The sequence below is a fragment of the Scomber japonicus genome, chromosome 18, assembly GCF_027409825.1.
Source record: "Scomber japonicus isolate fScoJap1 chromosome 18, fScoJap1.pri, whole genome shotgun sequence".
In the NCBI taxonomy this organism is placed as follows: domain Eukaryota; kingdom Metazoa; phylum Chordata; class Actinopteri; order Scombriformes; family Scombridae; genus Scomber; species Scomber japonicus.
This window is the reverse complement of record NC_070595.1, coordinates 9,349,566-9,377,184: the sequence shown is the minus strand read 5'-3', so window position 1 is coordinate 9,377,184 and position 27,619 is coordinate 9,349,566. Positions and strand designations below refer to the sequence as shown.

Sequence of the window (27,619 nt, the reverse complement as noted above, 5' to 3'; positions counted from 1 at the left end):
AAAAATTAGAAAATCAAGTTAAACCAGTTATATATCTTTAAGAATACGGTTTGTTTTTTTAATCATGTCTTGCAAAGGCTTAATTTCTTCTAGCCTCTTTGTTTTCACATACATATACTGTATGCACTACTGAAAATAATGGGTTTTAAAATCTTGGCAAATAAACTTTTCTCCTCAATTTATTCTCTAAAATGTTCACTATTATAAAGTGAACTGTGCATGTAATATGTTATTTCTGATAGTTTATGTAGTGATGACTTACAGAATCATAGCAATTCTCAAAGCAATACAAATATTTTTTATGTGACTAAGTTAACTATGTGGCCAAGATTAACCACCGTTGTGCTTAGTCCTCATGAATCACAGGCTGCCTCAGACGAGAAGCAATGAAGCCCAGTAGACAGATGGGCACTAATATTCACACACATTTATACACACACATTCACTGTCAGGAAACCACAGACATGCCTGAGATTCTTTCTCCCTCGTTAACCTGGCTTTTCTTAATATAGGCATTTTCTTCCTCACTGTGTATCTGTCATGTGCAAGAATCCACACAGTGGTATTTAAAACCAATAGTGCCTGAAGGTTAAAGAAATACACGTACAGTACTGTACACAACATAGGCTTTCTAATTAACCTGTGAGGTTTTAACAAGTTCAGCAATGTTTTAACATAAATATGCATCTTGTGTCCTGCAGGGGAAGTTCATCAGAGTCAACTTTGACGTCACAGGCTACATTGTCGGGGCCAATATTGAAACTTGTATCCTGATTACCGGGACAGGCTGAAGGAACAAGTATTGTTTCAAAAACACACCAGAGATAGATAAAAGATAGCATACACATTGAGTTCAGAGCGGAGAGCAAAGCCTAGGCCTCACAACTCACTAGAGATTATACTTAACCACAAGAATGCAATTCCCATTCTGTGTATTCATCGAAGACGAAGTTAGAGCGCCCAAAGCTAAAAAAAAAAGTTTTCATTCCAATTCTTCTATTTTATTTAAACGGGTCGTATTATGCCCCTTTTCCCAGTCAGTATTTTCATTTTTGTGGTCTATTTACAAGCCTTAATATGTTTTTATGGTCAAAAAGCACCTAGTAACAGCTGTACAAGCCATGGCTGCAGCCCCTCTGTCTCACTCAGCCTGAAACGAGTGGTTTTGTGTCTGCGCAATTCCCCTCTCTTCTGATTGGCTCACTGTTTTCTGAGTGATGCACGTTCAGGTCATCAACAGGTAACAGACCTATTATAGACAATGTGGGTAAAAGCTCACCTGTCAATTGTGATCGCCACTGCTGAGGATAATGTTATTCAACCTTTGGAAGGCTGTGCAATAACAAATTTGCTTCCTGACATCCAACAACTGCACAGTGTTTCATCCACAACTGTCTCTCCTCCACGGAGACTCCCCCACAGTGCGGAAATGAAGCAAGTGCACATAAATTAGGTAAATAACATAGATAAAGATATTTTGTTTTTTTTAGAAGGGGCAGGGTTAGGGTTAGTGTGCCTTGAGCATTTTGATCCTTCCACAATTTATAAAGCGAGACCAGCAAGAAATGGACAAAAAAGAAATGGAAATCTCCCTTTTCACAATATGTCCCTTGTGCCTAGTGAGAAGAATTATGGTTATATTTCTTTTTTTGATTGTCAAGTTGTAATTTCCTGGTCAGTCCTTAACATTTGCTCTCAGACCTTCTGGAGAAGTCAAGGGCCATCAGACAGGCGAAAGATGAGAGGACCTTCCACATTTTCTACCGCCTCCTGGCAGGAGCTGGAGAGCATCTTCGAAGTGAGTGTCTAACCAATGCTGTAAGAAGCAATCAGGATAAACAAAGACCAAAAAACAGGGAGGTTTCATGTTTGTGCTAATTTGCTTCAGGCAAGAAACTGAGCTAAAGAAAGCTGGTTTGAATTAGCACCGGGCAACTAATCTTTCTCTTGTTAACTTTTAATTTAGCTTGTTAGTACATTGTTTCATGATGATGCAGAAGGGTTTTAGACTCTTACAAGTCAAGACTTAAAAGCATATTTCTCTTATGAACTAGTGGATTTTTAAAAAGTCACTCAATCTCTCCCTCACTAATGCATTTACTCACGGTAAGGGAATTTTTACTCAATAAGGGGATACTGATGTAAATTAACAAAATAATTACATTTTTAAAAATATCTTTCCTGTCCTTGTCCAGCGGACCTGCTCCTCGAAGGCTTTAACAACTACCGTTTCCTGTCAAATGGTAACATTCCAATCCCAGGACAGCAGGATAAGGACAACTTCCAGGAGACATTGGACGCCATGCACATCATGAGCTTCTCCCACGATGAGATTGTCTGTGAGTAGTATTTCCAGATGTGCAGCAATACACAGTCCACTCATTCTCCTTCTCTTTCTATAAATACATACCACTTTTCTTCTCTTACTCTGCCATTTTCTTATCCCCCCACATGAGTATCAATAATGTGTTATCTTAACCTCGGCAGGCATGTTGAAGGTGGTCTCTGCAGTGCTACAGTTCGGCAATATTGTCTTTAAAAAAGAGAGAAACACTGACCAGGCCTCCATGCCTGAGAACACAGGTAAGCATGCAACATCCAGTCTAAAGTAAAACACTTACACACACCTCCATCACAAGTGTCAGTCATGATTCATGAATCTACAAAATGAGATGACTGCAACCCCTCAGCTTTCACCACAACAGGTGTGGAAACCAAATCAACGTCATACATGCTCACAACATTTTCCCATTGACTGTGTGCACATGTTTTATCAGACACATAATTACACTAAAGTTAGATTGTGTCTCTCTTGGTATTGGAATGGTTGTTATGTGTGAATATATCCTTCAGATCTGTTGTCAGGCAACATATCAGAGCATCACCACCATCAGATGTCTCTGTAGTCTGGACTGTACTCTACTCACATACAACTCAGGATGAGACGGAAGGAAGTCAAATAAAATATACATGACATAGCTGGTTTCAATAAGTGGGGGGTCAGACCCATTAAACTTATAGCTCTTTGTTCCCTAAGAACCTAAATAAAGATCCAAACACAACCAGGATCTGCAGAATCTGGGTAAAGTCATATATCATTGATTGTTAAAACAGAGTAAAGGCACTCTTGTTTTCAGGCTTATTTATTTGATCTATAACTTAATTATTTGAGCCTAGCATCAAACTGAGGTCGGACTCTTAAGATAGTTACAAATCTGTTTTTTATTAAATGTGATGTATTTTTGACCTGTATTTTTGAAGAGTTGTATGAAGTCTGCATTCATATTAAAGCAATAAGTTACATGCTCCCTGCGTCCTTGACCTCCCAGCGGCCCAGAAGCTCTGCCACCTGCTTGGAATGAATGTTATGGAGTTCACTAGAGCGATCCTCAGCCCGAGGATCAAAGTGGGGCGAGACTATGTGCAGAAGGCACAGACCAAAGAACAGGTAGAATATTGTCTATCGCTTTTAATGAAGTTCATGTCTGCTTTCCATGTATTAGTTTTTCAGCTGTTAAAGGAATTAAAACATGATACCTCAAATGGTTTAATTCCAGGTGTATACCTGTGCTTTGATATCCTTCTGTTTAAAGTACTTTTACAAACTTACAGGACATAGGATATGTTTAGGCAGGTCATCTCTACCATCTGGATAATGGTTTGTCCTGACTGTAACTCGTGGTCTGACATCATACTGTCATAAATCCACAACACTCTATTTAAACAAAAACAGCAACTCGTTAATATTCTTATAGTTGCACCCATGGCTCAACAGGCTCTGTATTATTGTTTGACTGTTTCATGGTTACTCTCTCTGATTCTACGCTTTATGTTTTTCCGTCAGGCTGACTTTGCTGTTGAAGCCCTGGCCAAGGCAACATATGAGCGGCTGTTTCGCTGGCTGGTCCACCGCATCAACAAGGCCCTGGACAGGACTAAACGCCAGGGGGCGTCTTTCATTGGCATCTTGGATATAGCTGGCTTTGAGATCTTTGAGGTGCTGATTGTGATGCTTTAACACTAACAAACTACAGCAGTTTCCACAAAACACCTTCTATTTGTTATTGTAGATTTGTTCTTTCACACATGTATTAAACAGCAGCCAATAATCCAGCTTGTCTGTTCAATAGAATTTTCTATTAGTTTTATGAATCAAAGAACTCACTTAATCTGATGATATAAACAAAACATCAGCTGCTTGTGAGGCCACATAAAAAAAACAAGGAAACATTCTAATATCACTTGCTAACTTCTTCTTCCGTGTCATGCTTTCCTTTCAGCTGAACTCATTTGAGCAGCTGTGCATCAACTACACCAATGAGAAGCTGCAGCAGCTCTTCAACCACACCATGTTCATCCTGGAGCAGGAGGAGTACCAGAGGGAGGGCATCGAGTGGAGCTTCATCGACTTTGGTCTCGACCTGCAGCCCTGCATTGACCTCATTGAGAGGCCGGTCAGTGCCCTCCTTCTGTGTGTGTTCGTGTGTGTGACTGTGTGTGTCTGCTTATGAATACATGGGTGTTTAATGAAATCTGTCTTATCAGAATAACCCCCCTGGTATCCTGGCTCTGCTGGATGAGGAATGCTGGTTCCCCAAGGCCACAGACAAGACCTTTGTAGATAAGGTGCTACAGGAGCAGGGTACACACACCAAGTTTCAGAAGCCACGTCAGCTCAAGGACAAGGCTGACTTCTGCATCATCCACTATGCAGGGAGGGTATGTATTTCAGGCCCATTAAGGTGCATCCAGATTATTCTCTTGGGAACTAGAGTCATATACTACTACTAACAGCGTGTCTCTTAAAAACTAAAAAAATGATATGTGCATTTTTGAAAGCCATTACGTTAGTTTATTTCCCCTTTATAGCTTCAGATACATTGAAGTTCTCTTTGTTTTGTGCAACAACATTGGCTGGCCTGTGTTTTGAAACCTCTCTCAGGGGTGAAGGCACAGTTAACCAGGTCATTGCCTGAAAACAAAAGCCCAGTTGTCATACTGCTGCTTGAGGAAACTCACATCTGGTTCACATTGGTGTGAAATTGAGTCTTGGTGCCTGGTGGTTACATAACGGAGGCTTTCAACTTTTACCTTTGTGTGGTGGTCTGCCATCTGTAAAGAGAAAATGATATTCCACAACATTCCAGAGAGGACTGCTTGTCAATCGCAGCATGGAAGCAGATATCATCCCTAGAGTTATAGTTTAATTAGGTTTAACCGTCTTCTTTTCCTCTCTTGTACATGTGTGCATGAACACAGTGCAGGGCATCACTCAGTCATGTCTAAATATCAGTCCTGGACCTGAGCCTTACCATGACAAACAGGTGAAAACCTCAGATTTAGCCAGATATTAAGTATCAAGTATTCAGTACTGGGGCCAACAATAAATTTGAACTTCATAAAATAAATCCTGGATGACAGGGTAATACTGAGGAGGAAAATAAGTGCAAACATTGTGAGTTTGCTTTTCCAGGATTCTGATGAAATCCATATGGAGATCTTACATTCCTCATCTCAGGTTCCTGACCGTGTCAATTACTTCTCATGTTCTTCTCTGCTCCAACACTCTTTATAGAGTGCTAGTATGTTATGTTATGTTACAGAGACTAATCCCATCAACACGTTATGATCAAGTAAGACCTGACGTGGTCCCAGGTGGGCACTGTGCTGTCAGTCAAATAAAATGAGTTTTTATTTTACCCTTGTGCAATTACCAGATGGTTGAAGAATAATGATTCAGTATTGTATGCAATTATTTGATATGATTATCTGATTGTTCTGCTATTTATTTTATGGTCCAACATAGCACATCTGGTACTTAAAATTAACTGCAGACTGGTATTTGGAAACCCTATTAGAACCAGATCTCACTGTCACTCAGGACTTACTACACAGACTGTTACAGACAGGTGAAGCAGCGGAACAGCAGCAAACAATAAGAGACTGAAAGTGTATTTTAAATTCCTTTATTCCCCTGTTCACACAGGGGCCTTAAAGTAAAGAACATAAGGGGATTAGATGACATATAACACATTTCATGAATAAAATCTGATTTAATGCTGAGTTGTTTTGCCTTCTCACCATCAGTATGCCTAACCTTGCAGTTTTTCTTTTGTATAAATATTATAACAGGTGGCTGTGTGGTCTTGGTTGGCATATACAGTACACGTATAACAGTACACATTTTAAGGCATATTAATGCCTTAAAATATCCTAATTTTTCTAATTTTTCCTTTAGAAAAACACAGTTTCTTAATGCTGTATCTGTTAAAGAAGTTTCAGAAAAAAATGAAATAGAAGTATAACATTTTGTTGTGTAACTATTAAAATAATACAGGGGAATCGCTGTATTTCCTCAGGTGGACTATAAAGCTGATGAATGGCTTATGAAGAACATGGATCCCCTGAATGACAATGTGGCCACGCTGCTGCACCAGTCAACTGACAAGTTTGTGGCTGAGCTCTGGAAAGACGGTGAGCCGCTTAACAATATTTTGCTGTGTTGGAGCTCATAAAGCTTTCAATTATACACAAGTATATTAAAATACAATTTTATCTGCTGTATATTGCCAATGGACCTGCATTTATCCATATCTTCCGAGAAGGGCACATTATACATATTGTGTAGTGAAAACATGAGAAACAAAAAAATTAGCATTTAAAAACATTATTGTCTTTATTGATTTCTTTAGCGATGGGAATATTGCTTTAGTTGATTCACTACTTTGGTCCAAACAAATAAATATCTCAACTGGATGGATTGTCATGAAATTGTAAATATAGCAAATACACGTTAAATGTTCCCATCAGCTTCAGCTGTATTTAGGTTTATTGGTAACTAGCAAGTGATAGTGTTCTAACACTCTAAACTGTCATAGTGAGTATGTTAGTATGTGAGTATGTTAGTATGCTAAGGTTAGTGTTTAGCTAAAAGCACACCATCTGTGCTTAAATAGCCAGAACTGCTAGTGTGGCTGAGTGAATGAATGAATATCATAACTCAGTGAACTTCTTATTAGATGGAAATGGGAAATACAGTCTCTCTCCTCTCTCACACTTCTGAGATTCATCCAGCAGTGTGCTTCATGATTTCTCTACTGTGTGAGTTTTGCCAACAAAAACACCAAATATAAGTGAGGTAAACCAGACCTGAATGACTTTTATTAATTGCTAATACTGTATTTTCTCCCCCAGTGAGTACATTGTTAATAAATATGATAAAGTGTTCCATGCTCTTAATAAACTTTATTTTAATGACTTTTGTTTTCTATGGGATCACAAACAGGTCAAATGGAGAGCAAATAGTTATGAAACATTTTCTGCACTAATCTTCCCCTTGGTTAATGATCAGCTATGATAACACTGACTTTAAATAATAACAAGTCTTTGATTATTATGCATGTGCTATAATATTACAGTGGATGAACTGACATTTACTCTTCAGTCCTCTTTTTTTAACACAAAGAACAACTAATGGATGTTTGTTAATGTTTGTATGTTTGTGTGAGTATGTGAAATGGGTGTTTGTAGGCTTTCTTTTTCTCTCTCACTCTCCTGTCTTCTTTCTCTGTCTGTGTCTCTGTTGCTGTAGACATTCAGACGTTTCAGAGAGCCTCTTTCTATGACAATGTGTCTGGGCTCCATGAAGCTCCAGGTGACTGATAGTAACAATTAACCTTCATGTACCACTGGCTTCTCCTCATCCTCTGCCTGGGAGGGATCATTGGTTCCCTGTCCTGTCATGGCTGCTATGTGCACCCCTCTGAAAGCTCCCCTGTGGCTTTGCATGGCTGTACTCCTGGTGTATTTAAATCATCAGATGTCTAAAACTTTCCTTCTTCCACCTTCTCCTACTAATTATTCCAATAACTATTGCTTAAATGTTAAGCCAGGCCTGTTGGCTTTTGTTATAATGTGAATTCACAAATGAAAAACTGATTGACAAACTAAGGCTGGATGAATTGGGCCTGGTATATATTGACTAAAAAGGTTTGTTGTAATGATATGGTGGGACGCCATGTTCAGACGAGGTATCACAATACTTAAAAGTGGGAAATGGCCTCGAAAGATGCAATGATTTGTAATCCGCTGATACAGTTGATAAATTTATTACAATGACAAACAATATTGTTTGCATTCCACAAACCTAGTCCAGAGTGTGTCAGAGCAAACAGCAGTTGAAAATAAATAGCAAAGTCCAAATTTCAGGAGGATCATTGGATCGAGAGATGATTTAAGTTTACCTTGCGAGGCAGCTGGATTTGCGAAATCACAAGATCCAGGAGAATCCATCTTGTCAGGCTTCAAGTTATGTCTTTATGTCTGAAACCACCAGTGGTTCAGAACAATCAGTGTCCTGTGAGGATTCTCCTGTGATCCTGTGAATCCAGCTGCCTTACAAGATAAGATAAGTGATAGGCAGATGGTTCATCCAATTACCTGCCAAGTGCCTGCCCTTTTCCAAACAGTTTCCAAGGACTTCTAAGATGGTTCTGTTTAACAAACCATCTGGCACGTCAGGTTAGATTTAAGTTCCCTCTTACTCATTGCTGGCAGTAACTAAAATAATGGAATATTTGAAGAGCTTGAACAGCAGATATCTGATTTATCTCACTGTTATTAATCTTTTTTTTATTAGCATTTCTGAGAAATGTAGTGTTACTGAATTGTCTTCCAGTTGAAGGTTTAACTTAGAATATCTTAATACTGTCATATCTTGATTTGAGCAGAAGTTATATACTAATTAACAAGAAATTGAAACAAAATAGGGTTTTAGCTTCTATTCCTATTATGTTTTATAACCTTTGATTATTAGTGCTATGATGATAAAGGGATGGGATGTATTTTTTATAACATCCATGAATATTCAACTTCAATGCAGCTAATGTAATTATTGATGAAATGCTGCAATGATACACAGTGCAAAACTGTTGAAATGTAGTTACATACAACCAACTTGCAGAGGAAACATGATGTAGCGCTAGATGTGCAGAGGAGCAATGACATTGTTTTCAGTTTCTGGGTGAAAATTGGTCACAAATGCTGTTGATATGACTTTTGTTTAGTTGCTAAAAAAGTCTCATTTTGTGTCACCAGTATTTATTCTCTTTAGTGCTGTGGTGCATTTTTAATTTTTATCTGCAGTATCATTTCACCCATGGCCATATTTAAATTTTGATAGCAGAGTACTGGTTCAGATCGTACATGAAAGGGATTGAAGTTTTCTTTTCTTGGATAGCTGACAGATGAGTGGTAGGACTTACTTAAATACAAGGATTACATAATGAAAGTGAATCAGTGGAATAATCGTGCTCATTCCTGTTATTTGGGTTTGCTATTTGTTGCAAATTTTTTCCAGTGATTGAAATTAAAATACTTGATAACCTCCCTGTTTTGGCAGTATGGTAATGTCCTGTATGTTACATAATGACTTCACCTCTGTGTCCTGGCTGTATTAAGTAATCAACTGCTGCTTGATGAGCACCAGGACAAATAATTGCTGTGATGATTCATTTTTGAATGAAATACTGTTCAGCAGATGGCTGGCTGGGAGAAATAGGATCAAATCAGCTGATGGTCTCTGATCACAGCTGATGTGACTGCTTCCAGAGCAGCAGCAACATCATTGTCTGTCTTCATGCTTTTTCAGAAAAATAGAAAAGAGCAAATCCTGCTCAGTTTAACATTTCCTGATCAGTATCTACATTGGATTTAAACATTAGTACAAAACCTAAAAGAGAATGTGTTGGCTTTTCTCTTTTCTACATATTATAACTACTCCAGTGCATCACTTTGATGTATTTTACACACATCTATCAATAGAACCAGCATCACAAAAATCACATCATTTGCTGTATCTATCCTTCCATTAATACAGTTATCTGTCTATCTCATTTTTCATCACCAGTTGACCGAATAGTGGGTCTGGACCAGGTTGCAGGCATGAATGAGACAGCATTCGGTGCAGCCTACAAGACCAAGAAGGGCATGTTCCGCACTGTGGGACAGCTGTACAAGGAGCAGCTGTCTAAGCTGATGGCCACACTGAGGAACACCAATCCCAACTTTGTCCGCTGCATCATCCCAAACCATGAAAAAAGGGTCTGTCTCAAGATGGTCACAGTTACCCTCAGTATAAGCTGGGCTGATAGATATTGATAGATAAAGCTTACTTGTGATCAGCTTGAATTGATTTTGCCCAGATGTGAAGTTTGTTCTTTAACCTTCTCACTTTTTCTTCATTTCCATTCCCCCTTTTTTTTCATTCACCTTCTCTTGTTCCCCATCTCCTCCCTGCTTTCTTCTTTCTTTTTCACCTTCCTCACACAGGCTGGTAAACTAGACCCCCACCTAGTTCTGGACCAGCTAAGGTGTAATGGTGTGCTGGAGGGAATCCGTATCTGCAGACAGGGCTTCCCTAATCGCATCGTCTTCCAGGAGTTCAGACAGAGGTAATGGTGTACCACTGACTCAGTTAACATCGGGTCATCACCTGTAAAAGTCTGGAAAATTTAGGTGATACAGTAAAGCATATAACTTGACTAGTATGATATAAAACTATATTGTTGCCATAAATAGACAAACATAATTGCCACAAAAAGATAAATCATAGGGTATAAGACATGACATGATATGCCTCTCAGAAACCTAACAATATGCCTCGGAGCTGTATTAATAAAAGATGGATCCAGTCTCTGATTTTCTTTCACATTCATAAAATTGTTTGATATTTGTAGGTCTGTAACTGTCATTTAAGAGACTCAAAACTCTACATCTTTCTCTCCCTTGTTCTGCTTCTTATAGCTGTAGCCAGTTTAAAGCAACAAATTTAGCACTGTCCGAGTGACTCACTATCCTCACAATGGACTTCTCTCTCTGCTTTGTGTCCAGGTATGAGATCCTCACTCCTAATGCCATTCCCAAAGGCTTCATGGATGGCAAGCAGGCCTGTGAGAGAATGGTAAGGACTTGTGTCTAAGACAGAAATTATTTCAACTTCTGCCTCAGAGTCACAAGACTCATATTTGAAACAAAGTGCTTCATTTATTATGACCTTTTCACTGTTATAATAAAACAATGAAACAATCCAAATGTTCATCAGTTGTAAAAACTGTCTAAATAAAAAAATTAAGAATGACTTTATCTTTAAAGCAGGAATTGATAAATATAAAATTGGTTTTGTGAATGATCTATCCCAATTGCCAGATAACAAAGAACAATTATTCATTTAAGCCATCTCACATCTATACCTCCCTTTGGTAGATCAAAGCCCTGGAGCTGGATGGGAACTTGTTTCGTATCGGCCAGAGTAAGATCTTCTTCAGGGCTGGAGTCCTGGCCCACCTGGAGGAGGAGAGGGACCTGAAGATAACTGACATCATAATTTACTTTCAGGCCGTCTGTCGAGGATATTTGGCACGCAAGTAAGGGCTTACTACTGTTTATAAAGGTCCAGAGTTAATTTGAAGATTTAATCACACAAAATTAGATTTAACTGTTGTCTCAATATTTGTTCTCTTCCTCTCTCATTGTGATGATTCAGAGCCTTTGCCAAGAAGCAGCAGCAGCTCAGTGCACTGAAGGTTCTCCAGAGAAACTGCGCTGCGTACTTGAAACTGCGTCACTGGCAGTGGTGGAGACTCTTCACCAAGGTGTGTGTCTTTGTATATGTACATGCACACTGTCAACTATTCTCATGGTAACAATGGTTGTGTCAACATTGAGGTCCAGAGGAGAATTGGTTAGATTTATCAGTAGACATACTATAATTTCCCATTTATAATCTAGCTCAGACATAGCAGCTAGAATCCGTCTCATACTCTGTAACGTCTGTGTTTATCTATACCTCCAGGTGAAGCCTCTGCTGCAGGTGACCAGGCAGGAGGAGGAGATGCAGGCTAAAGATGAGGAACTGGTCAAGGTCAAGGAGAAGCAGACCAAAGTGGAGGGAGAGCTGGTAGAGATGGAGAGGAAACACCAACAGGTCAGTTACAACCACAAAAAATACTCTGTTAGTGCCACATTTTAACAACATGAATTGACTTTGACATTTTTATGATGCATAATTGAAAGCAATAACATTATTTATGTACAGTTAGTGGAGGAGAAGAACATACTAGCAGAACAGCTGCAGGCAGAGACAGAGCTGTTTGCAGAGGCTGAAGAGATGAGAGCTCGCCTGGCTTCCAAAAAGCAAGAGCTGGAGGAGATCCTCCATGACTTGGAGTCCAGGCTGGAAGAAGAAGAAGAAAGAGGCACGGGCCTGCAGAATGAGAAGAAGAAGATGCAATCCCATATCCAGGTGTGTCCTAGAGATGTGAAAATATACATACTTGTTGCTGAAAAACAATTTTTATTTTATACCTTAAAAGATTAGTTATTAAAATGACTTAAAAACTAAAATGTGTTTGCTATGGTTAACTACTTGTGTGTTTAGGACCTGGAAGAACAATTGGATGAGGAGGAAGCTGCCAGGCAGAAGCTGCAGCTGGAAAGAGTGACAGCTGAGGCCAAAATGAAGAAGTTGGAAGAGGATATTTTGCTACTAGAAGACCAGAACTCCAAGTTCACCAAGGTGGGAGAAAAGGGTCTATATTCAATCGAAGGGTCAGAGACGTAGTGTAGAATTGTGAAGATTGCTTTTAAATAAGGGATGGAGGGTCTCCCTGTCTGTATGAACCTTTTCAGAGTTTTGAAACATGTTAACGCTAATTTGAGAGGTTAGTTGTGTGCTAATCTGCCTGTACCTCTCTCCCATCTTCAGGAAAAGAAACTGATGGATGACAGAATCAATGAGATGACCTCTGTGCTAGCTGAAGAGGAAGAGAAGGCAAAGAACCTGGGCAAGGTCAAGAATAAGCAGGAGATGATGATAACCGACTTGGAGGGTAAAGGAGTAAATTAATATACAGAATGCATAAAATTTAGCAGAGTAAACTTAAAGCTTGTAAAATACATGAGCATCTAAACTTTAAACCACATTAATTTTTACCACTCAGCCATGACAACATGTTTCTTGGCGTTTTAATAAATCATTGTATACTCTTATTTCTAACTCAGAGAGACTGAAGAAAGAGGAGAAGACCCGTCAGGAGCTGGAGAAGGCTAAGAGGAAGCTGGATGGGGAAACAACGGACTTCCAAGACCAGATATCTGAGCTACAGGGTCAGATAGAGGAGCTAAAAACTCAGCTGGGCAAGAAGGAAGACGAGCAGCAGATAATGCAGGCTAGGTAGGAGAGACTGGGTCCACCTAAAGGACAATAGAGCAAAAACAGTTCAGTACAGGTCACATCACTTCACCAATAATAGTATTACATAACTTGTGAGCTAAATATAGGTTTCAGAGTCTTAGTTTTGAGTCATTGAGATTGTGCTGCATGAATCAGTCTGAGATAAGTGCTGCATAGCTGTTCAGAACAGTCATCACACTAAACACTACTGCAAGATGCATTCACACCTGCCAGTTAATATGACACATTTTACTGGACTGACAACACTCCAGATACGTACACAGCAGAGATCTTATAATTTAGTAAAAACAAATAGCCTGTGAGACTCATTGTCTTGCAGGCTGCCTCAACAAAATATTTTTATTCACTGGTCATCACTGGATTTGGAATGTGTTTGTGTTGTGTGACTCTATGATGAGTGTGTGTGTGTAATTCGTGTGGTATTAATGAGTCTCTGTAAGTCTAAAACCATGAATCTATGCAGCCATTACTGCATGCAGCTCATTTAGGAGTCTCCATCATAAGAAAACTGAGGGCATCAAGTATGTTATGAATCAATGATTTTGCCTCTGCTGCCACCCAGTGGCCTCACAGCAGATGACGTTTATTAATTAACACAAAAGGTAACTTCACATGTTGTGCAGGGAGAAAAACTGTAATATGGCCAATTATAAAGCATCATTCAAGAGGTAATCTTATGAAAACATGTAAAACTAATGAACACTTTGAAGAAATATTTTTTCTGATGATACTGAAATGAAATTTAGGCTGCAGTGTAACTTGTGAGAGAAATTGCAGTGAGTTCCCTAGTAATATTTTTTTTCAATCATACCATCACAGTCAATTTTTTTTTTCACTTTGTATCTGATATCTTGTTACATGTTCTTCAATTTTCTCAATGTTGAACAGGGGTGAAGACGAGGTTAGTCAGAAGAACAACGCTCTGAAACAGTTGAGGGAGATGCAGGCCCAGCTGTCTGAGCTGCAGGAGGACCTAGAGTCTGAGAAACAGTCGAGGAACAAGGCCGAGAAGCTCAAGAGAGACTTGAGTGAAGAGCTTGAGGCCCTTAAGACAGAACTGGAGGACACCCTTGATACAACCGCTGCCCAGCAGGAGCTGAGGTGCTGTACTCTGCATTTTTTTTTACTTGTTTTACATATATATCACAGACAGTGGTGCATCCATAAACAAGAACGTTAAGTCTTTTCTGTAATAAGTCTGTCCTTATTCTGTGTAGGACCAAGCGTGAACAGGAAGTTACAGAGCTGAAGAAAGCCATTGAAGATGAGACTAAAAATCATGAGAGTCAGATCCAGGAGATGCGACAGAGGCACTCCACTGCCCTGGAAGAACTGTCTGAACAGCTGGAGCAGGCCAAGAGGGTGAAATACCTTTCCACAATCCACAATCTAATAGCACAAGATTATCACATCCTTCGAAGAGAGAAAAACATCACTTCATCATGTGACTACACTAATGTTTGCTGTTCATTATGTCTAGTTTAAGGCTAATCTGGAAAAAACCAAGCAGAGCCAGGAGAGTGCCAATAAGGAGCTGACTAACGAGGTCAAGAGCCTGCAGCAGGCGAAGACAGAGTCCGAGCACAAGAGGAAGAAACTGGAAGGTCAGCTGCAGGAGTACATGGCCAGGGTCACGGAGGGAGACAGGTCCAAAGCAGAACTGGCTGAGCGCACACACAAACTGCAGGTGAGGGTGGCGTGCAAACACTCTTGATTTAATACAGTGGAATCAGTCCATTGTATAGTCAAACTATGAGAAAAGAAATAAATACTGAAGTATTGTCATTAAGTATAGAGTCAGTGATCTCATGCGCTCACATGACATGACATTTCTTTGCTGCTCCTGATAATGTGTGAGGGGAACAGAAGTGAGCATCGCTCTGGATTCTGCCATATTTCTCTTTTGGTTGTTGCCTTGGTAACGCACATCCATGAATTTGGGCGGCTGAGCATCTGAAGGAACATAAAGAGAGGGGTGTATTTGGGGTGTATCCTATCTGCAGAATGACTGATACTGCTTTTTTTACTTAATGGTAAACTTCAGGTTGCATGTCAATATCTTCAACTCTTCTGAATTTATTATCCTCATTTTCTTTGTTTTTTTTAACAGAGGACTCCATAATCACTTAAATATGAACATATTTCTTGATTGTAAAACCTTGCCATATACTTCAGAAATTTCACTAAACTGTTCCTTTATATTTAAGGTAGATTGTTCTTCTCACTAATAGTGTACAACCAAAATGAACCGTAATGCAGTTTAACTGAACAGCTAAGTTGGTAATAGTTGTGAATTTGATAATCAAATGTGATAATCTGTCAAAATTACAAGCATTCTGTTTATTTGAATTAATGGGAAAAAAGTTATGGTGCTTCTTTAATTAGGATTTTGTTTTTTGACAAGCTTATTTTATAACAATACATTTAACGTAAATTGACAGACTGGTTTAATTTTTGTACCTCTTCATACAGACTGAGTTGGACAATGTTTCAACCATGCTGGAGGATGCAGAGAGGAAGGGTATCAAGATGACCAAAGATGTCTCTGGACTAGAGAGTCAGCTACAAGATACACAGGTGACAAACAGTCTCTGGGCATGAATCATCAAGTAAAAACTAATGAATACTTTCTGTTAAACTAACTGGACAACTATTCATTTTCTTTCAGGAGCTGCTCCAGGAGGAGACTCGTCAGAAACTCAACCTCAGCAGTCGTATACGCCAGTTAGAAGAGGAGAAGAACGCACTGCAGGAGCAGCAGGAGGAGGATGAGGAGGCGCGCAAGAATCTAGATAAACAGATGTTGACCCTACAGGCTCAGGTAGGACACACAGTCAACAATATTTAAGTCACACTTTTTTGTTTATTATTTTCTGAATATCTCGTGTTTTCTGTTTGTAGCTGACAGAGAGCAAGAAGAGGCTGGAAGATGATGTTGGAACAATCGAGGGTCTGGAGGAGATAAAGAAGAAGCTGCAGAAGGACATGGAGCTGTCCAGCCAGCGTCTGGAAGAGAAGACCATAGCTTTTGAAAAGATGGAGAAGACAAAGACCCGTCTGCAGCAGGAGTTGGATGATCTAACTGTAGACCTGGATCACCAGAGACAGATCGTCTCCAACCTCGAGAAGAAACAGAAGAAGTTTGACCAGGTGAGTAAATTCTGAGTTTTGCAGATATTTGGTTCGAAAAAACAACTTTGGAATGAGTTTCTTAATTCGTCCTCAGTATATTTTAAATATTACTAGTGAAGCCTCTAGTTGTAAGGGTTAGATAGATTTCATTTATTTCCTCAAAATACCGTCTTCACAAATTGCAAAGCTAATTTACATGAAATTCCAATCTGATGTCCTCCTGCGTAGATGCTGGCAGAGGAGAAGAGCATCTCAGCTCGTTATGCTGAGGAGCGTGACCGTGCTGAAGCGGAGGCCAGGGAGAAGGATACCAAAGCTCTGTCCATGACCAGAGCTTTGGACGAGGCACTAGAAGCCAAAGAGGAGCTGGAGAGGGTTAACAAGCAGCTACGTGCCGAAATGGAAGATCTGATGAGCTCAAAGGATGACGTGGGCAAGAATGTAAGTGTTGGGATCAATAAAGCATATGAAATAGTAGTGGGTATAAAAAATGTTATTCAAAAAACTTTTTCATTCTCCATCCATCCTCTCTTCCTAAATCACCATCTCTCTTTCACCAATCACCCTCTGTGTATCTCCTCTCTGTCAGGTCCATGAGTTGGAGAAATCCAAGCGTACTCTGGAGCAGCAGCTGGAAGAGATGAAGACTCAGCTGGAGGAGCTGGAGGACGAGCTGCAGGCCACAGAGGACGCCAAGCTGCGTCTGGAGGTCAACATGCAGGCCATGAAGGCTCAGTACGAGAGAGACCTTCAGGGCCGTGATGACCAGAATGATGAAAAGAAGAGAGCGCTGGTCAAACAGGTGCTGGATAACACTTAAAAGAGAAAGTCATGGGGGGAAGAAAATCCTACACGTCCCACAACACTAATATCTTGTTCTGGCTGCTCCCCTCAGGTGCGAGAGATGGAAGCAGAGTTGGAGGACGAGAGGAAGCAGAGAGGTCTGGCTGTAGCTGCTAAAAAGAAACTGGAGATGGATTTGAAGGATATAGAGGGTCACATAGAAGGAGCCAACAAGGCTCGAGATGAAGCCATCAAACAGCTGCGCAAGTTACAGGTTTGAACTTGATACATATGTTTTGAATCAGTTACACTTCATACTTTATCGTCTATTCATGCTATTCCCATTCTAAGCACTACTTTCAGAAGTCATTCTCAGCAATATGTTGTCTCCCTCAGGCCCAAATGAAGGACTACCAGCGGGAGTTGGAAGATGCCCGTGCTTCTAGAGATGATATTTTTGCCATGTCCAAGGAAAATGAGAAGAAACTCAAGAGTCTTGAGGCTGAGATTGTGCAGCTGCATGAGGTACAGGACTTCTTAAAAAACAGCCTAATGCATGATGTTGATTTATGGCAGATAAAGCCTGTGTAAAGTGCTGATGACCTGTGTTTCACCTTTGACCTTTCTCTGCCCTCTCTCTGCAGGACCTGGCAGCATCTGAGAGGGGCCGGCGTCACGCAGAGCAGGAACGGGATGAGCTGCAAGATGAAATCTCCAACAGCACCTCTGGAAAGTAAGTTAGACTCACCCACTCAAACATGACATTTCTTCTTCTAAACTTTCTTCTACTGTTAGCTTGCATCAAACCATAAGTATAATCTCCAGGCTGGATTAGTAGCCAATTTTTAAGATGCTCCTCTCAGCCAGGAAATACAGTATCACATGATTATTGAGGTCACATTTTAACAACATAATTCTTACTTTTAATGCTTTAGGTCTGCTCTGATGGATGAGAAGAGGAGGCTGGAGGCTCGTATTGCCCAGCTGGAGGAGGAGCTGGAAGAGGAACAGGGTAATATGGAGCTACTCAATGACCGCTTCAGAAAGACCACCATGCAGGTATGGTGTTATATTGGAATAGTACTGCAATCATACTTTTTACCATATTTGTTCGTCCCTATTTTCATTGGACTAATATCTAATCTTGAGATGTGCTTACACATTTCACAAAATACAAAGATGAAAGTCAAGTTATAAATAACATGACTTTCACACATGATACTTTTTCTGCCCTCCTCTCTCTATTACCTGCTCCTCCTCCTTCCTCCTGCCAGGTGGACACACTGACGACAGAGTTGAGTGCAGAGCGCAGCACAGGCCAGAAGAGTGAGAATGCTCGCCAGCAATTGGAGCGTCAAAACAAGGAGCTGCGAGCCAAGCTGGGCGAGCTCGAGGGTTCGGTGAAGAGCAGGTTTAAGGCCTCAATCACTGCCCTGGAGGCCAAGATAGTGCAGCTGGAGGAACAGCTGGAGCAGGAGGCTAAGTAAGAAATGATTACACTCTCCTCCTTGCTTAGATGAATGAACATTATTTTAAAGCACTTTTCAAAACCATATTACTTTGAGATCAAAATTGAGTCAAACTCTGATGTTTGCCTATAACACAAAATCTCGCTCCTTTTCTCTAACCTTCACCTGTTCTTCATTGAAGGGAGCGAGCAACAGCCAACAAGATTGTGAGAAGAACCGAGAAGAAGCTGAAAGAAATCTGCATGCAGGTTGAGGATGAGCGTCGCCATGCCGACCAGTTTAAAGAACAAGTATGTCTGTCACTGCTGATATGAACACTGCTAGAATTGGCTGTTCTCAAGCATCTGTTACAATCTAGACCAGCGCTTAAATGTCTTTTCCAGGGTTTTTTTCATTTTTTTTCTGTGTTTGTGTGTGTGAAGGTGGAGAAGGGTAACTCCCGCATGAAGCAGCTGAAGCGTCAGCTGGAGGAGGCTGAAGAGGAGGCCACGAGGGCCAATGCATCACGCAGGAAACTGCAGAGAGAGCTGGATGACGCCACCGAGGCCAGTGAGGGTCTGAGCCGTGAGGTGCACACACTCAAGAACCGCCTCAGGTACGCTGAAGCAGACCAAAGCATCCACCACCTGACATTCACTGTTTATCATATTTTATGTCAGTATTATCCATTATCACTTTTCAAAAGAAATATTGACATCACTCTCAGCCAGCAATGAATTCTTTTTTTCTACACAGTATGTCATTTATAATATAGCAACTGTTAAATGGACTACAAATAAAGTGATGTAGTGATTCACTTGTTAAGATTTTGTGAGGGTTTGATGGAGGAATTAGGTCAAACATTGTACCTTTGAACATATGTCAGCTCAATGAATGGGGGTCAATTTTTGGATATTCATCTTTTCCCTCTTTGCTTATTTTTTAACTTTGGCCTGTGGTTTCAACACTCTTCCTTTACTTCTTCACCTCTTCCTCCTGCAGGCGGGGCGGCCCCATCAGCTTCTCCTCCAGTCGCTCAGGCAGACGTCCTCTGCAGGTGGAGGGAACTTCCTCCTTGGACCTCCTGTCCGATGATGAGCTGGAAAACAAGATCACCGACAACAACGCCAACGAGACACCAACGCCCCAGCCAGAGTAGAGGAGAAAAAGCCTTAACTTTTTGCTCTCCCCATCTACGCATCACCTCTCAACCCCACCAGAAAAACACAGACACTTTCAGCTTCAATAGGGACCCTCTTGTTCCCCTTCTGGCCTTTTCAGCACAAGTCCTAAATAGATCTGCTCTCTCCGAACCGCACACTGCATGACCTGAACAACAATACCTAAAACACATCCTGACCTTACTTTTCAACCCTAAACCTTAGCAGACACCAGCAGTTGGACCCCAGTTAAGCACTACTCTGCCTTACCCTTCCTTATCAAGCTGCAGGGCTGTTTAATAGCAACTTCCATTCAGTATAGACTACTTCAGAAACACCCCAAAAAAACCTTTGTGCACACATTAGAAATAAGTAAAACCTTTTTCTGATGATGGTGTTCATCCACCTGCTCATAATGCAGTGATTGCACACGTGTCTGGATGAACATGATAATTATCCTCAGTTGGACCAGTATTTAGCTGTTTCAAATGCTTCCCAATGCTAATATAAACAGCACTGCAATATCTGAAAGGAACAGATTATGATGAAAGCAAACAACCTTCTGACTTTATTTTTCCATCAATCTACAACATATTCATCGTATGAATCAGTTTAGTTATGTTAGTTGAACTGTAACTGAATAGTATTTTTCCACTCCTATGCTAGGATTGTTTGCTTGCATATGAATATAGAAATGTGACTGTATTCTGCCTTGTTTCCTCAGTGCTACCAAACATTGCTCTCTTGACCAGTATTGGGATGACAGTAGGTCAGTCTCGACTTGTAATTATTTGGCGTGAGTGCTGAAAGCTCATGTTCTTTTGTTTTCTTCTTCTTCTTCTGTGCCTTTTTTCCGCTTACTCAAAACTCAAAACACATGTACGCTACATATACTGTTCATATACTGAAACATGCGTAATTTTGTGAAGGTCAATGTATTTTCATAAAATATTCATAAATTTGCATATGAAATGAGTTGTTAGTGGGAAAATTGGTTTTCTTTGCTTGGATGTCACTACAGTGATCCATGATGTATGTGAAAGCGTGCAGGATTCTTTGTAGATGGGTGCTATGACTTTTCTTATTGATAACTTTTATACTTTTTGAGTTATTAAGATTTAAAAACAATCCAATAGACCGACTGTATTTATATCTCTGCTATTGTATACAGTAAATGAAAGTCCATTCATATTGCAATATGCTCAGTATTATACACTGATAAACTGTATGCTCATTATGTACAGTTTATGAATTAGTAGGGGTTATATAATGCATTAAAGTCTATGGAGTCCAATTCACTTCCATTGTATTTGTAACTCACCTCTGAACAGTCAAAAAACTCAAGTCAAAGTTTCAAATGCATGGAATAGACAGTGATCATCTGTGCATCAGTTCATGATGAGTTATCAGCTACTTCAGTTGTAATTGTATACATTTTTAAAATAATTTGCAGAAAAGTAATACCTGTCTGTATGACAGCGAACACACATTTCTGTGTGTGTGTATCTATGTGTGTGTGTGTGTTTGTACGGTAAAGTAAATGCACGGGCAATAATTCCACTGAATTCAATTCACATTGTGGAAATAGAAATTCATGACAATCTTAAATACCTGAATAAAATGAAAATGATTTGGTTGCTGTAACTGGTCAAATGATACACCACACTAGTGTTCATTTTGTCTTCACGTCTCCATTCATTTCATAAAGAGTATTATGATGTACCTGCTGAAGAAAAACAGAAAGCTTAACCAAAGCTGTCAAAATCAAAGTCCCCAAACATTTCTGATACACGGCGTTCACTTTCTCCAGATGAATGCGCTCTGTCAGAGAGGAGATAAGGTGTTTCTAATGCGCCGAGTTGTGGAAACAACTTCTATAATCCTTCATCATGTGACTCATAGTAATAATCACTCCATAATGAAAAGAGACGTCTGTCGTGTAGTAGGAGAGTCTGAGACAGAGAAGGAGAGCTGCTGCTCAACTAGAAGAACAAAACTTCCTGACCAACACCTCAACCTCCTCCGGTAAGTGACCCTTTAGTCTTGTTGCTGCGCTGGGGGGAAATCATGGTGAGACAAGGCGTTAATTTACATGATTTAGTTTGTAGGCTTGTTTTATTCGTGAAATCTAGAAGCAATGACGGAGCAGAAATCTATGAGGACCAATAGTGCGTCTGAGCCACTTTTACGCACAGCCTATACTTGATTGCACCGACCATTTATTCGTGATATCATGAAATGTGGCAGAAGCGGTTCAATTTAGTGGAACATTGTCAAATATGAAATGTTTTTAAACTGCCGCTGTATTGCTGCTGACTCTGTGGACATCAACATGTGTCGTAAAGCTGCTATAAATGGGCCGGAGGTGATGGTTCAGTGAAAACCACTTTGTCATTATCTGTCAATGCCATTTAGAGACAAAAACCAAACGGCAACAATGAACAGAGTTAATTGTAGGTTACAGCAAATTGCCCTACACAGTTGTGACCTTCAGTCTGACATCAAATATTCAAATGCAAATCGACCAGTGAATCACAGATTGTGAAGCTGTCCTATAAATACGGACACAATCCATCCTGTTCTCTTCGCAGGGCCTGAAAGGTGCTTCCTGCGGAGCGGGAGAGAAGACAACACAACTTTTTTTTGAAGGGAGAAGAGTACAACCGTATGATGTCTGTTGTGGGCGCACAGCCTTTTATCAAACCAATGCAGCCATCACCTTCCGTTTCGCCTGGTATGCAAAGGAGGCACACGCTTCCCGCGAGCGAAGTCCGGCCGCTCAACACACAAGATGCTATAAGCGTCTTTGAAATCGAGCGTGAAGGTAAGAGACCCGTCTTATCAGTCATATGTTGAAGCAGAAACCCAAATCCGCTCTGAAGTTTTGCTGAGTCAAAAGAAGCATTATATCAATGGAGAGTTTTGCGTAAAACCATTTGGCGCGTCGACAGATCTCATTCCCTTCTGCTTTTAATTTAGTTGTCAGATATTATTTTTATTTAACTTTTAAAGAGATTGTGGTGAATCTATATTCCAGACTCAGCAATACGTTTATTGGGCGATTTTGATTTAAGTGTGCGTAAAAGTAGCTAGTACGGAACCATTTAGCTCATGAACTGTTCTAACTCTCTCTTTCTTACTCTCTCTCTCTCTCTGTTTCTCTCTCTCTCTCTCTCAGCATTTATCTCGGTGTCAGGTGAGTGTCCCCTTCACCTGGATGAGGTGCGTCATTTCCTCACGCTGTGTCCGGAGCTGTCCATGGGCTGGTTTGAGGAAGGCCGGCTGGTGGCTTTTATCATCGGCTCTCTGTGGGACCAGGACAGGCTCACTACAGTAAGACATCCTGCACGTCTCCATCTTTTCAGTTCACTGTTTTTACTTCTTAAAAACAAATACATAGCATATACATATGAGCTCTAATTATGACATCCAACCATCTGTTTCTCAGGATGCGCTGACTCTCCACAAGCCCTGTGGCTCCACCGTCCACATCCACGTGCTGGCTGTCCATCGCACCTTTAGGCAGCAGGGTAAAGGCCCGATTCTGATGTGGCGTTACCTTCAGTATCTCCGCTGCCTGCCCAATGTGCGCCGAGCGATGCTAATGTGTGAAGACTTCCTCGTCCCCTTCTACCGCAAGTCGGGCTTCAAGGTCCTGGGTCAATGTGAAATCACCGTGGCCAACCTCACCTTCACAGAGATGTGGTACCCTATCAGCGGCCACGCGTACATGCGGCGCAACAGTGAAGCAATCCGTTTCCCTCTGCATCCCTTAACTGTGCCACTGACAAAGACTGATGAACATGTTGATGTATGACATGCTGGTTTCAGTTTTTTCACTGAGATGACATATCTGCAGACGTTGTCTTTAATTTAAAAGGAGAGAAAAAAAATCAGTGTTGTACTCTTTGTAGCATGTTCACCACTTGGTGAGTATTTCAGGGTCTATTTTGTTTGGAAGCTTGTCAATCTGTATTGTGTGGAATTCATTGTGAGATTGTACAATAAAAACAAGAATGTACTATTCTGTAATGTGATGTATTATATGTAACCGAGTTCATGTTGTTAGACTTATCTGTGTGTATCACCTGTGAGAGGAGTACTACAACAACAACTATTATTGATGAGGTATTTGCAGTACACATTTGGATTCGTGGCTATAAGCTGTCTCCTGCTTAGCACCTTTCTGGGCTTCCCACAACTATGGACTGACGTCAGTCACCAGGCTTTAGCCGCTCAACCGCAGCTCCTCCAGGTCTATTAGGGGGCTTTAGCTATTGCAAACGCTGGAGGATTTAGAAGAAGATCCACTCATCAGTTAGACTGTAGATCCAATGACCTTACTTAAATAAACATGTATACTTTTGGTTAGTGGGGACGGCTGTTTCAGTTTGGGAAGCCAGACTTTGCATTGTGATTTTTATTTGAAGTTTTATTCCCCTTGGGACCCTGTACCTGTTACAATATCACAATTTCAATAAAATGTTTTATACTGTTTTTTAAGATGAAAAATGTCTTGATTTAATTTGTTCACTTCTTTTGTTAGTTTATTGATGTTTATCTAATCCAAGAATTACTTTACCTCATCATCACAGTTATTCATAACGGGAGGTTTTTAGACTGTTGCTGTTTTATGCCAATGTCTTCCACATCGTCTGAACTGCACCACTGGAGACAGTCCTGCCAGTGGGAAGCCTTATGCTCTTGAATGGAGCTTTAATCCATGACACAGTCAACGACTCATGTCTAATCCACTAACATGCCAGGCTGAGCAGCTCTGTGTGCTCTCTGAAGGACAAACTTGGAACTTAGTGGTCACCTCAAAAATGACCCAGACCTCCAATTAGCACCAGCACACTGTGAAGGTGTGATACTTAAACTGCCATCAGCAAATATTTTGTGCCAACGTGTTCATTGTTGCCCACCACCTCAAAAAGTTCAGCCTACCATGTGACAATGACAAAAATCTAAATAGAAAAATGTAAAAAGTAAAATTGAGGGTTAGCAACTCAGAGAAAAATGAACAAATGTATATTTTAAATCTATCAACACCAGTATCACCTGGCCAGTGGTACTTCTTCTGGTTCTTCTCTCACTAATTGACCAGATTGTTCATTTTGTGCACCCAAACATCTACTGTTATAGTCTAACAGTCATCACATCACAGGGCAATCAGGGGTATTGCTGTAAGGATTTTAGCACTGATAAGTTAACATTTGGTCAGAAAACCTCTAAAACTGGCAAAAAAAGGTACAGGTCAAACATCGAACTTTGTAAAGGATAATGATGATGAAGAATGTAGTCACATTTTCTCATCTAGAAGGAAAATTGCAGAATGAAGATGGCTTGCAGCATCATTGCTGTTTCAAGCTGATGCAGCCAGCTGGCATATTTGTATAGTTGGTTGTCACTGAAGTCTGAGATTCACTGGATTTTCTTCCTTCTGGCGGATTGTTTAGAGCAACGGAGAGCAAGAAAAATGGAATGAAGAGCCTTTTTTTAATGTATAAAACGGCTTAACTTTGGCAAATATATTTTAGGATATTTAGGAGTCTGTTGGTGTTGTTTCTTTTGAGACATATCAAGACTTTCCAGTAGCGATCATAAAGTCTGTCTGAAACTGACTGAGCTAAAAATATTGAGGTGTTTTTTTTGGTTGGTTGGTTTTATTCCATTTTCCTGATATTGTTATTTCAGAGGGAAAATACAGAACAATGCTCCAGAATAAGAGGTCTGGTTTATTGGCAAGATTGCAGGGCAGGTGTAAAAGAGCCTTTGTTATTGTCATTCATAGAGTGAATAAGAGACAAATGTGCAAATGCTCATTATCAGGGTTTAAACCATCAGTGCAGTAGTCTAGTATTATGACGATAATAAATGCTGCAAAACAAAAAGGAGCTACCAATTATCATGTACATCACTCAGCCAACGGTCCAATCAGAGAAAATATGCCACTTGTGTTTCTATGTACTGTATGTGACACTGACGTATTCTGGGTTATTTAGCAGGCTTTTCATTCATTCATAGGAATACATCCACCACATATGCACTTTGTGGCATCAGTGTCACTATTAAGGTCAATACACCACTGAGAAGAGCTAGAGTAAAGAAAGCACCAGTTGTATAAAGGCTGTACACTTTGCTGTCAAACCTTGGACACATGTTACAAAAAAACCCAAATAAGCCACAGTAATAAAAGCACAAAGCTATACACTGCTCGTTAGTTTTGTCATTACAGAATCATGCTTGCTAACTGCTTTATGTGAGATGACTAAACCATTATGAAATATCCTTCACCCCCCTCTAGACACAGTGGGGCCACCTCAGCCTCCAGACAGGCTCATGTGCAGTAATCCCACAAAGTCCTTCCAATAACCAGGTAATCTGCCAGGCAGACATCCCAGCGCAGCGGCGGCATATTCCCACATCAACACCATTTACTGTAACCTCTACCACTGGGTCAGATGGGGTCTTTCAGACAATCCCAATGACTAATATCAATGTATAATCCTTAACAGGAAATGTGAAGCTACATTATATGTGCACTATTAATAATCTGCGTAGGGAGGCAAATCAGTTTCTATGGATCTAAATACTCCACAGAAAACCGAAAGAGACCAGATCAGTTGTGGGTTTTTTCATTACTCTTATTTGGCCACATAAGACCAGGCAGTGTATTACATAAAGAACAATGGTTTCCAATCCTACAATGTGAACATTCTGTGTCTGTTTCCAGTGTCTCCATTTGCCGTCTCAATCTGTTGTATATGTGTGTCTGATCCCTGTAGACCAGTGAGTTTGACCTTATTAACCTTTTTCCCACAACATGCTAGTGAGTCATATTTAATCTGTATGCTTAATCCATCATTTCCAAGGATATGACTCACCAGGGTTTACAAGCATTGTATATTAAGTACAGCCATTTTGCCATGAGATGCATTTTCTGAAAGTGCTGCTGAAAAATCTGTTGATTGAATATAATGTCAACTAGGAATACTTATAACACATGTACGTACAAAGTAGGATTTTTCATCACAGGATAAAGGTGATCACTCAGAACAATTTTGCATTGATTTGTATTGACCCTTCCCTCTAGGGTCAAGCATTCAGACCTGTACCAGTTTTTCCTTTAATTTGAAATTTGTAGCACCGAAACAAAACATATAGCTGAGGCTGATGGGAATGTTAAGTACTTAAACCAAATTGGATAAACCAAGATTGAGTCAGAAAATCTAGCTTGTTTAAGTTATCACAATTTACTCTGAGAGTGACATGAATGTCAGTACCAAATTTCATGACAATCTATCCAAAAGTTGTAGAGACCACTAATGTCACCCTAATGGTGTTTATAGACTAAAAGTTGATGGATCATCAAAGTAAAAGGGATACATTGTCTGGGGACAACAAATATCTGTAGAAAATGTCATGGTGATCTATCCAGCAGTTGATGAACATTTCAGTCAACCAACTGATTGACTGACTGACCTACAGTACCAAACCTAGCGCTAAATACCAGATGTCAGATTGAAGACGATTATTTGATAGTAATCATTGTTTAAATATTATGAATACCCCAAACCTTGTCTACTGCATGAACATATGACTCAATCATATGCATCTGTTTTAATGAAATGTTAATATATAAAATAACAGGACAGGAAAAATGAATGCAAGACTTCTGTAGTTTTTATTGGCCCTTATGTAGGTTTTAGGATGATAAAGCTCAAAAAACAATTAACAACAATAACAACAATTATAAACAAACATTACCCTAATTTTGACAACAAACTGAAATAGTACTGAAAAAGAACAGATCCACATGAAGAGTTTCATCCCCAAAAATG

The 27,619-nt window shown here is 40.1% G+C and overlaps 2 protein-coding genes across 3 annotated transcripts in view; both read left to right on the top strand.

The window, feature by feature from the left end:
* LOC128379629 (myosin-10-like) overlaps positions 1–19,833 on the top strand; it is a 55,145-nt gene extending 35,312 nt beyond the window's left edge. Inside the window, exons 8-43 of one of the 2 annotated variants that reach the window (XM_053339321.1) lie at positions 702–765; positions 1,700–1,798; positions 2,196–2,339; positions 2,488–2,583; positions 3,330–3,448; positions 3,845–3,997; positions 4,281–4,454; positions 4,546–4,719; positions 6,360–6,474; positions 7,592–7,654; positions 9,908–10,101; positions 10,330–10,451; positions 10,891–10,960; positions 11,263–11,423; positions 11,543–11,651; positions 11,852–11,983; positions 12,095–12,301; positions 12,437–12,574; positions 12,764–12,887; positions 13,060–13,231; positions 14,141–14,353; positions 14,470–14,614; positions 14,733–14,939; positions 15,725–15,829; positions 15,921–16,073; positions 16,154–16,402; positions 16,613–16,825; positions 16,974–17,186; positions 17,280–17,441; positions 17,564–17,692; positions 17,812–17,900; positions 18,103–18,226; positions 18,442–18,650; positions 18,818–18,926; positions 19,059–19,231; positions 19,618–19,833. In XM_053339321.1, coding sequence (XP_053195296.1) covers positions 702–765; positions 1,700–1,798; positions 2,196–2,339; positions 2,488–2,583; positions 3,330–3,448; positions 3,845–3,997; positions 4,281–4,454; positions 4,546–4,719; positions 6,360–6,474; positions 7,592–7,654; positions 9,908–10,101; positions 10,330–10,451; positions 10,891–10,960; positions 11,263–11,423; positions 11,543–11,651; positions 11,852–11,983; positions 12,095–12,301; positions 12,437–12,574; positions 12,764–12,887; positions 13,060–13,231; positions 14,141–14,353; positions 14,470–14,614; positions 14,733–14,939; positions 15,725–15,829; positions 15,921–16,073; positions 16,154–16,402; positions 16,613–16,825; positions 16,974–17,186; positions 17,280–17,441; positions 17,564–17,692; positions 17,812–17,900; positions 18,103–18,226; positions 18,442–18,650; positions 18,818–18,926; positions 19,059–19,231; positions 19,618–19,774 — 5,280 coding nt within the window. In that variant the 3' untranslated portion in view covers positions 19,775–19,833. The remainder of the gene's footprint in view (positions 1–701; positions 766–1,699; positions 1,799–2,195; positions 2,340–2,487; positions 2,584–3,329; positions 3,449–3,844; positions 3,998–4,280; positions 4,455–4,545; positions 4,720–6,359; positions 6,475–7,591; positions 7,655–9,907; positions 10,102–10,329; positions 10,452–10,890; positions 10,961–11,262; positions 11,424–11,542; positions 11,652–11,851; positions 11,984–12,094; positions 12,302–12,436; positions 12,575–12,763; positions 12,888–13,059; positions 13,232–14,140; positions 14,354–14,469; positions 14,615–14,732; positions 14,940–15,724; positions 15,830–15,920; positions 16,074–16,153; positions 16,403–16,612; positions 16,826–16,973; positions 17,187–17,279; positions 17,442–17,563; positions 17,693–17,811; positions 17,901–18,102; positions 18,227–18,441; positions 18,651–18,817; positions 18,927–19,058; positions 19,232–19,617) is intronic. The other variant, XM_053339322.1, reaches the window with a different exon arrangement.
* Positions 19,834–22,442: 2,609 nt separating this feature from the next.
* LOC128378769 (serotonin N-acetyltransferase-like) lies at positions 22,443–23,592 on the top strand. Its single transcript, XM_053338358.1, has 3 exons — positions 22,443–22,599; positions 22,954–23,108; positions 23,224–23,592. The coding sequence occupies exons 1-3, from the start codon at positions 22,443–22,445 to the stop codon at positions 23,590–23,592; spliced, it is 681 nt and encodes a 226-aa protein (XP_053194333.1).
* The last annotated feature ends 4,027 nt before the right edge of the window (positions 23,593–27,619 follow it).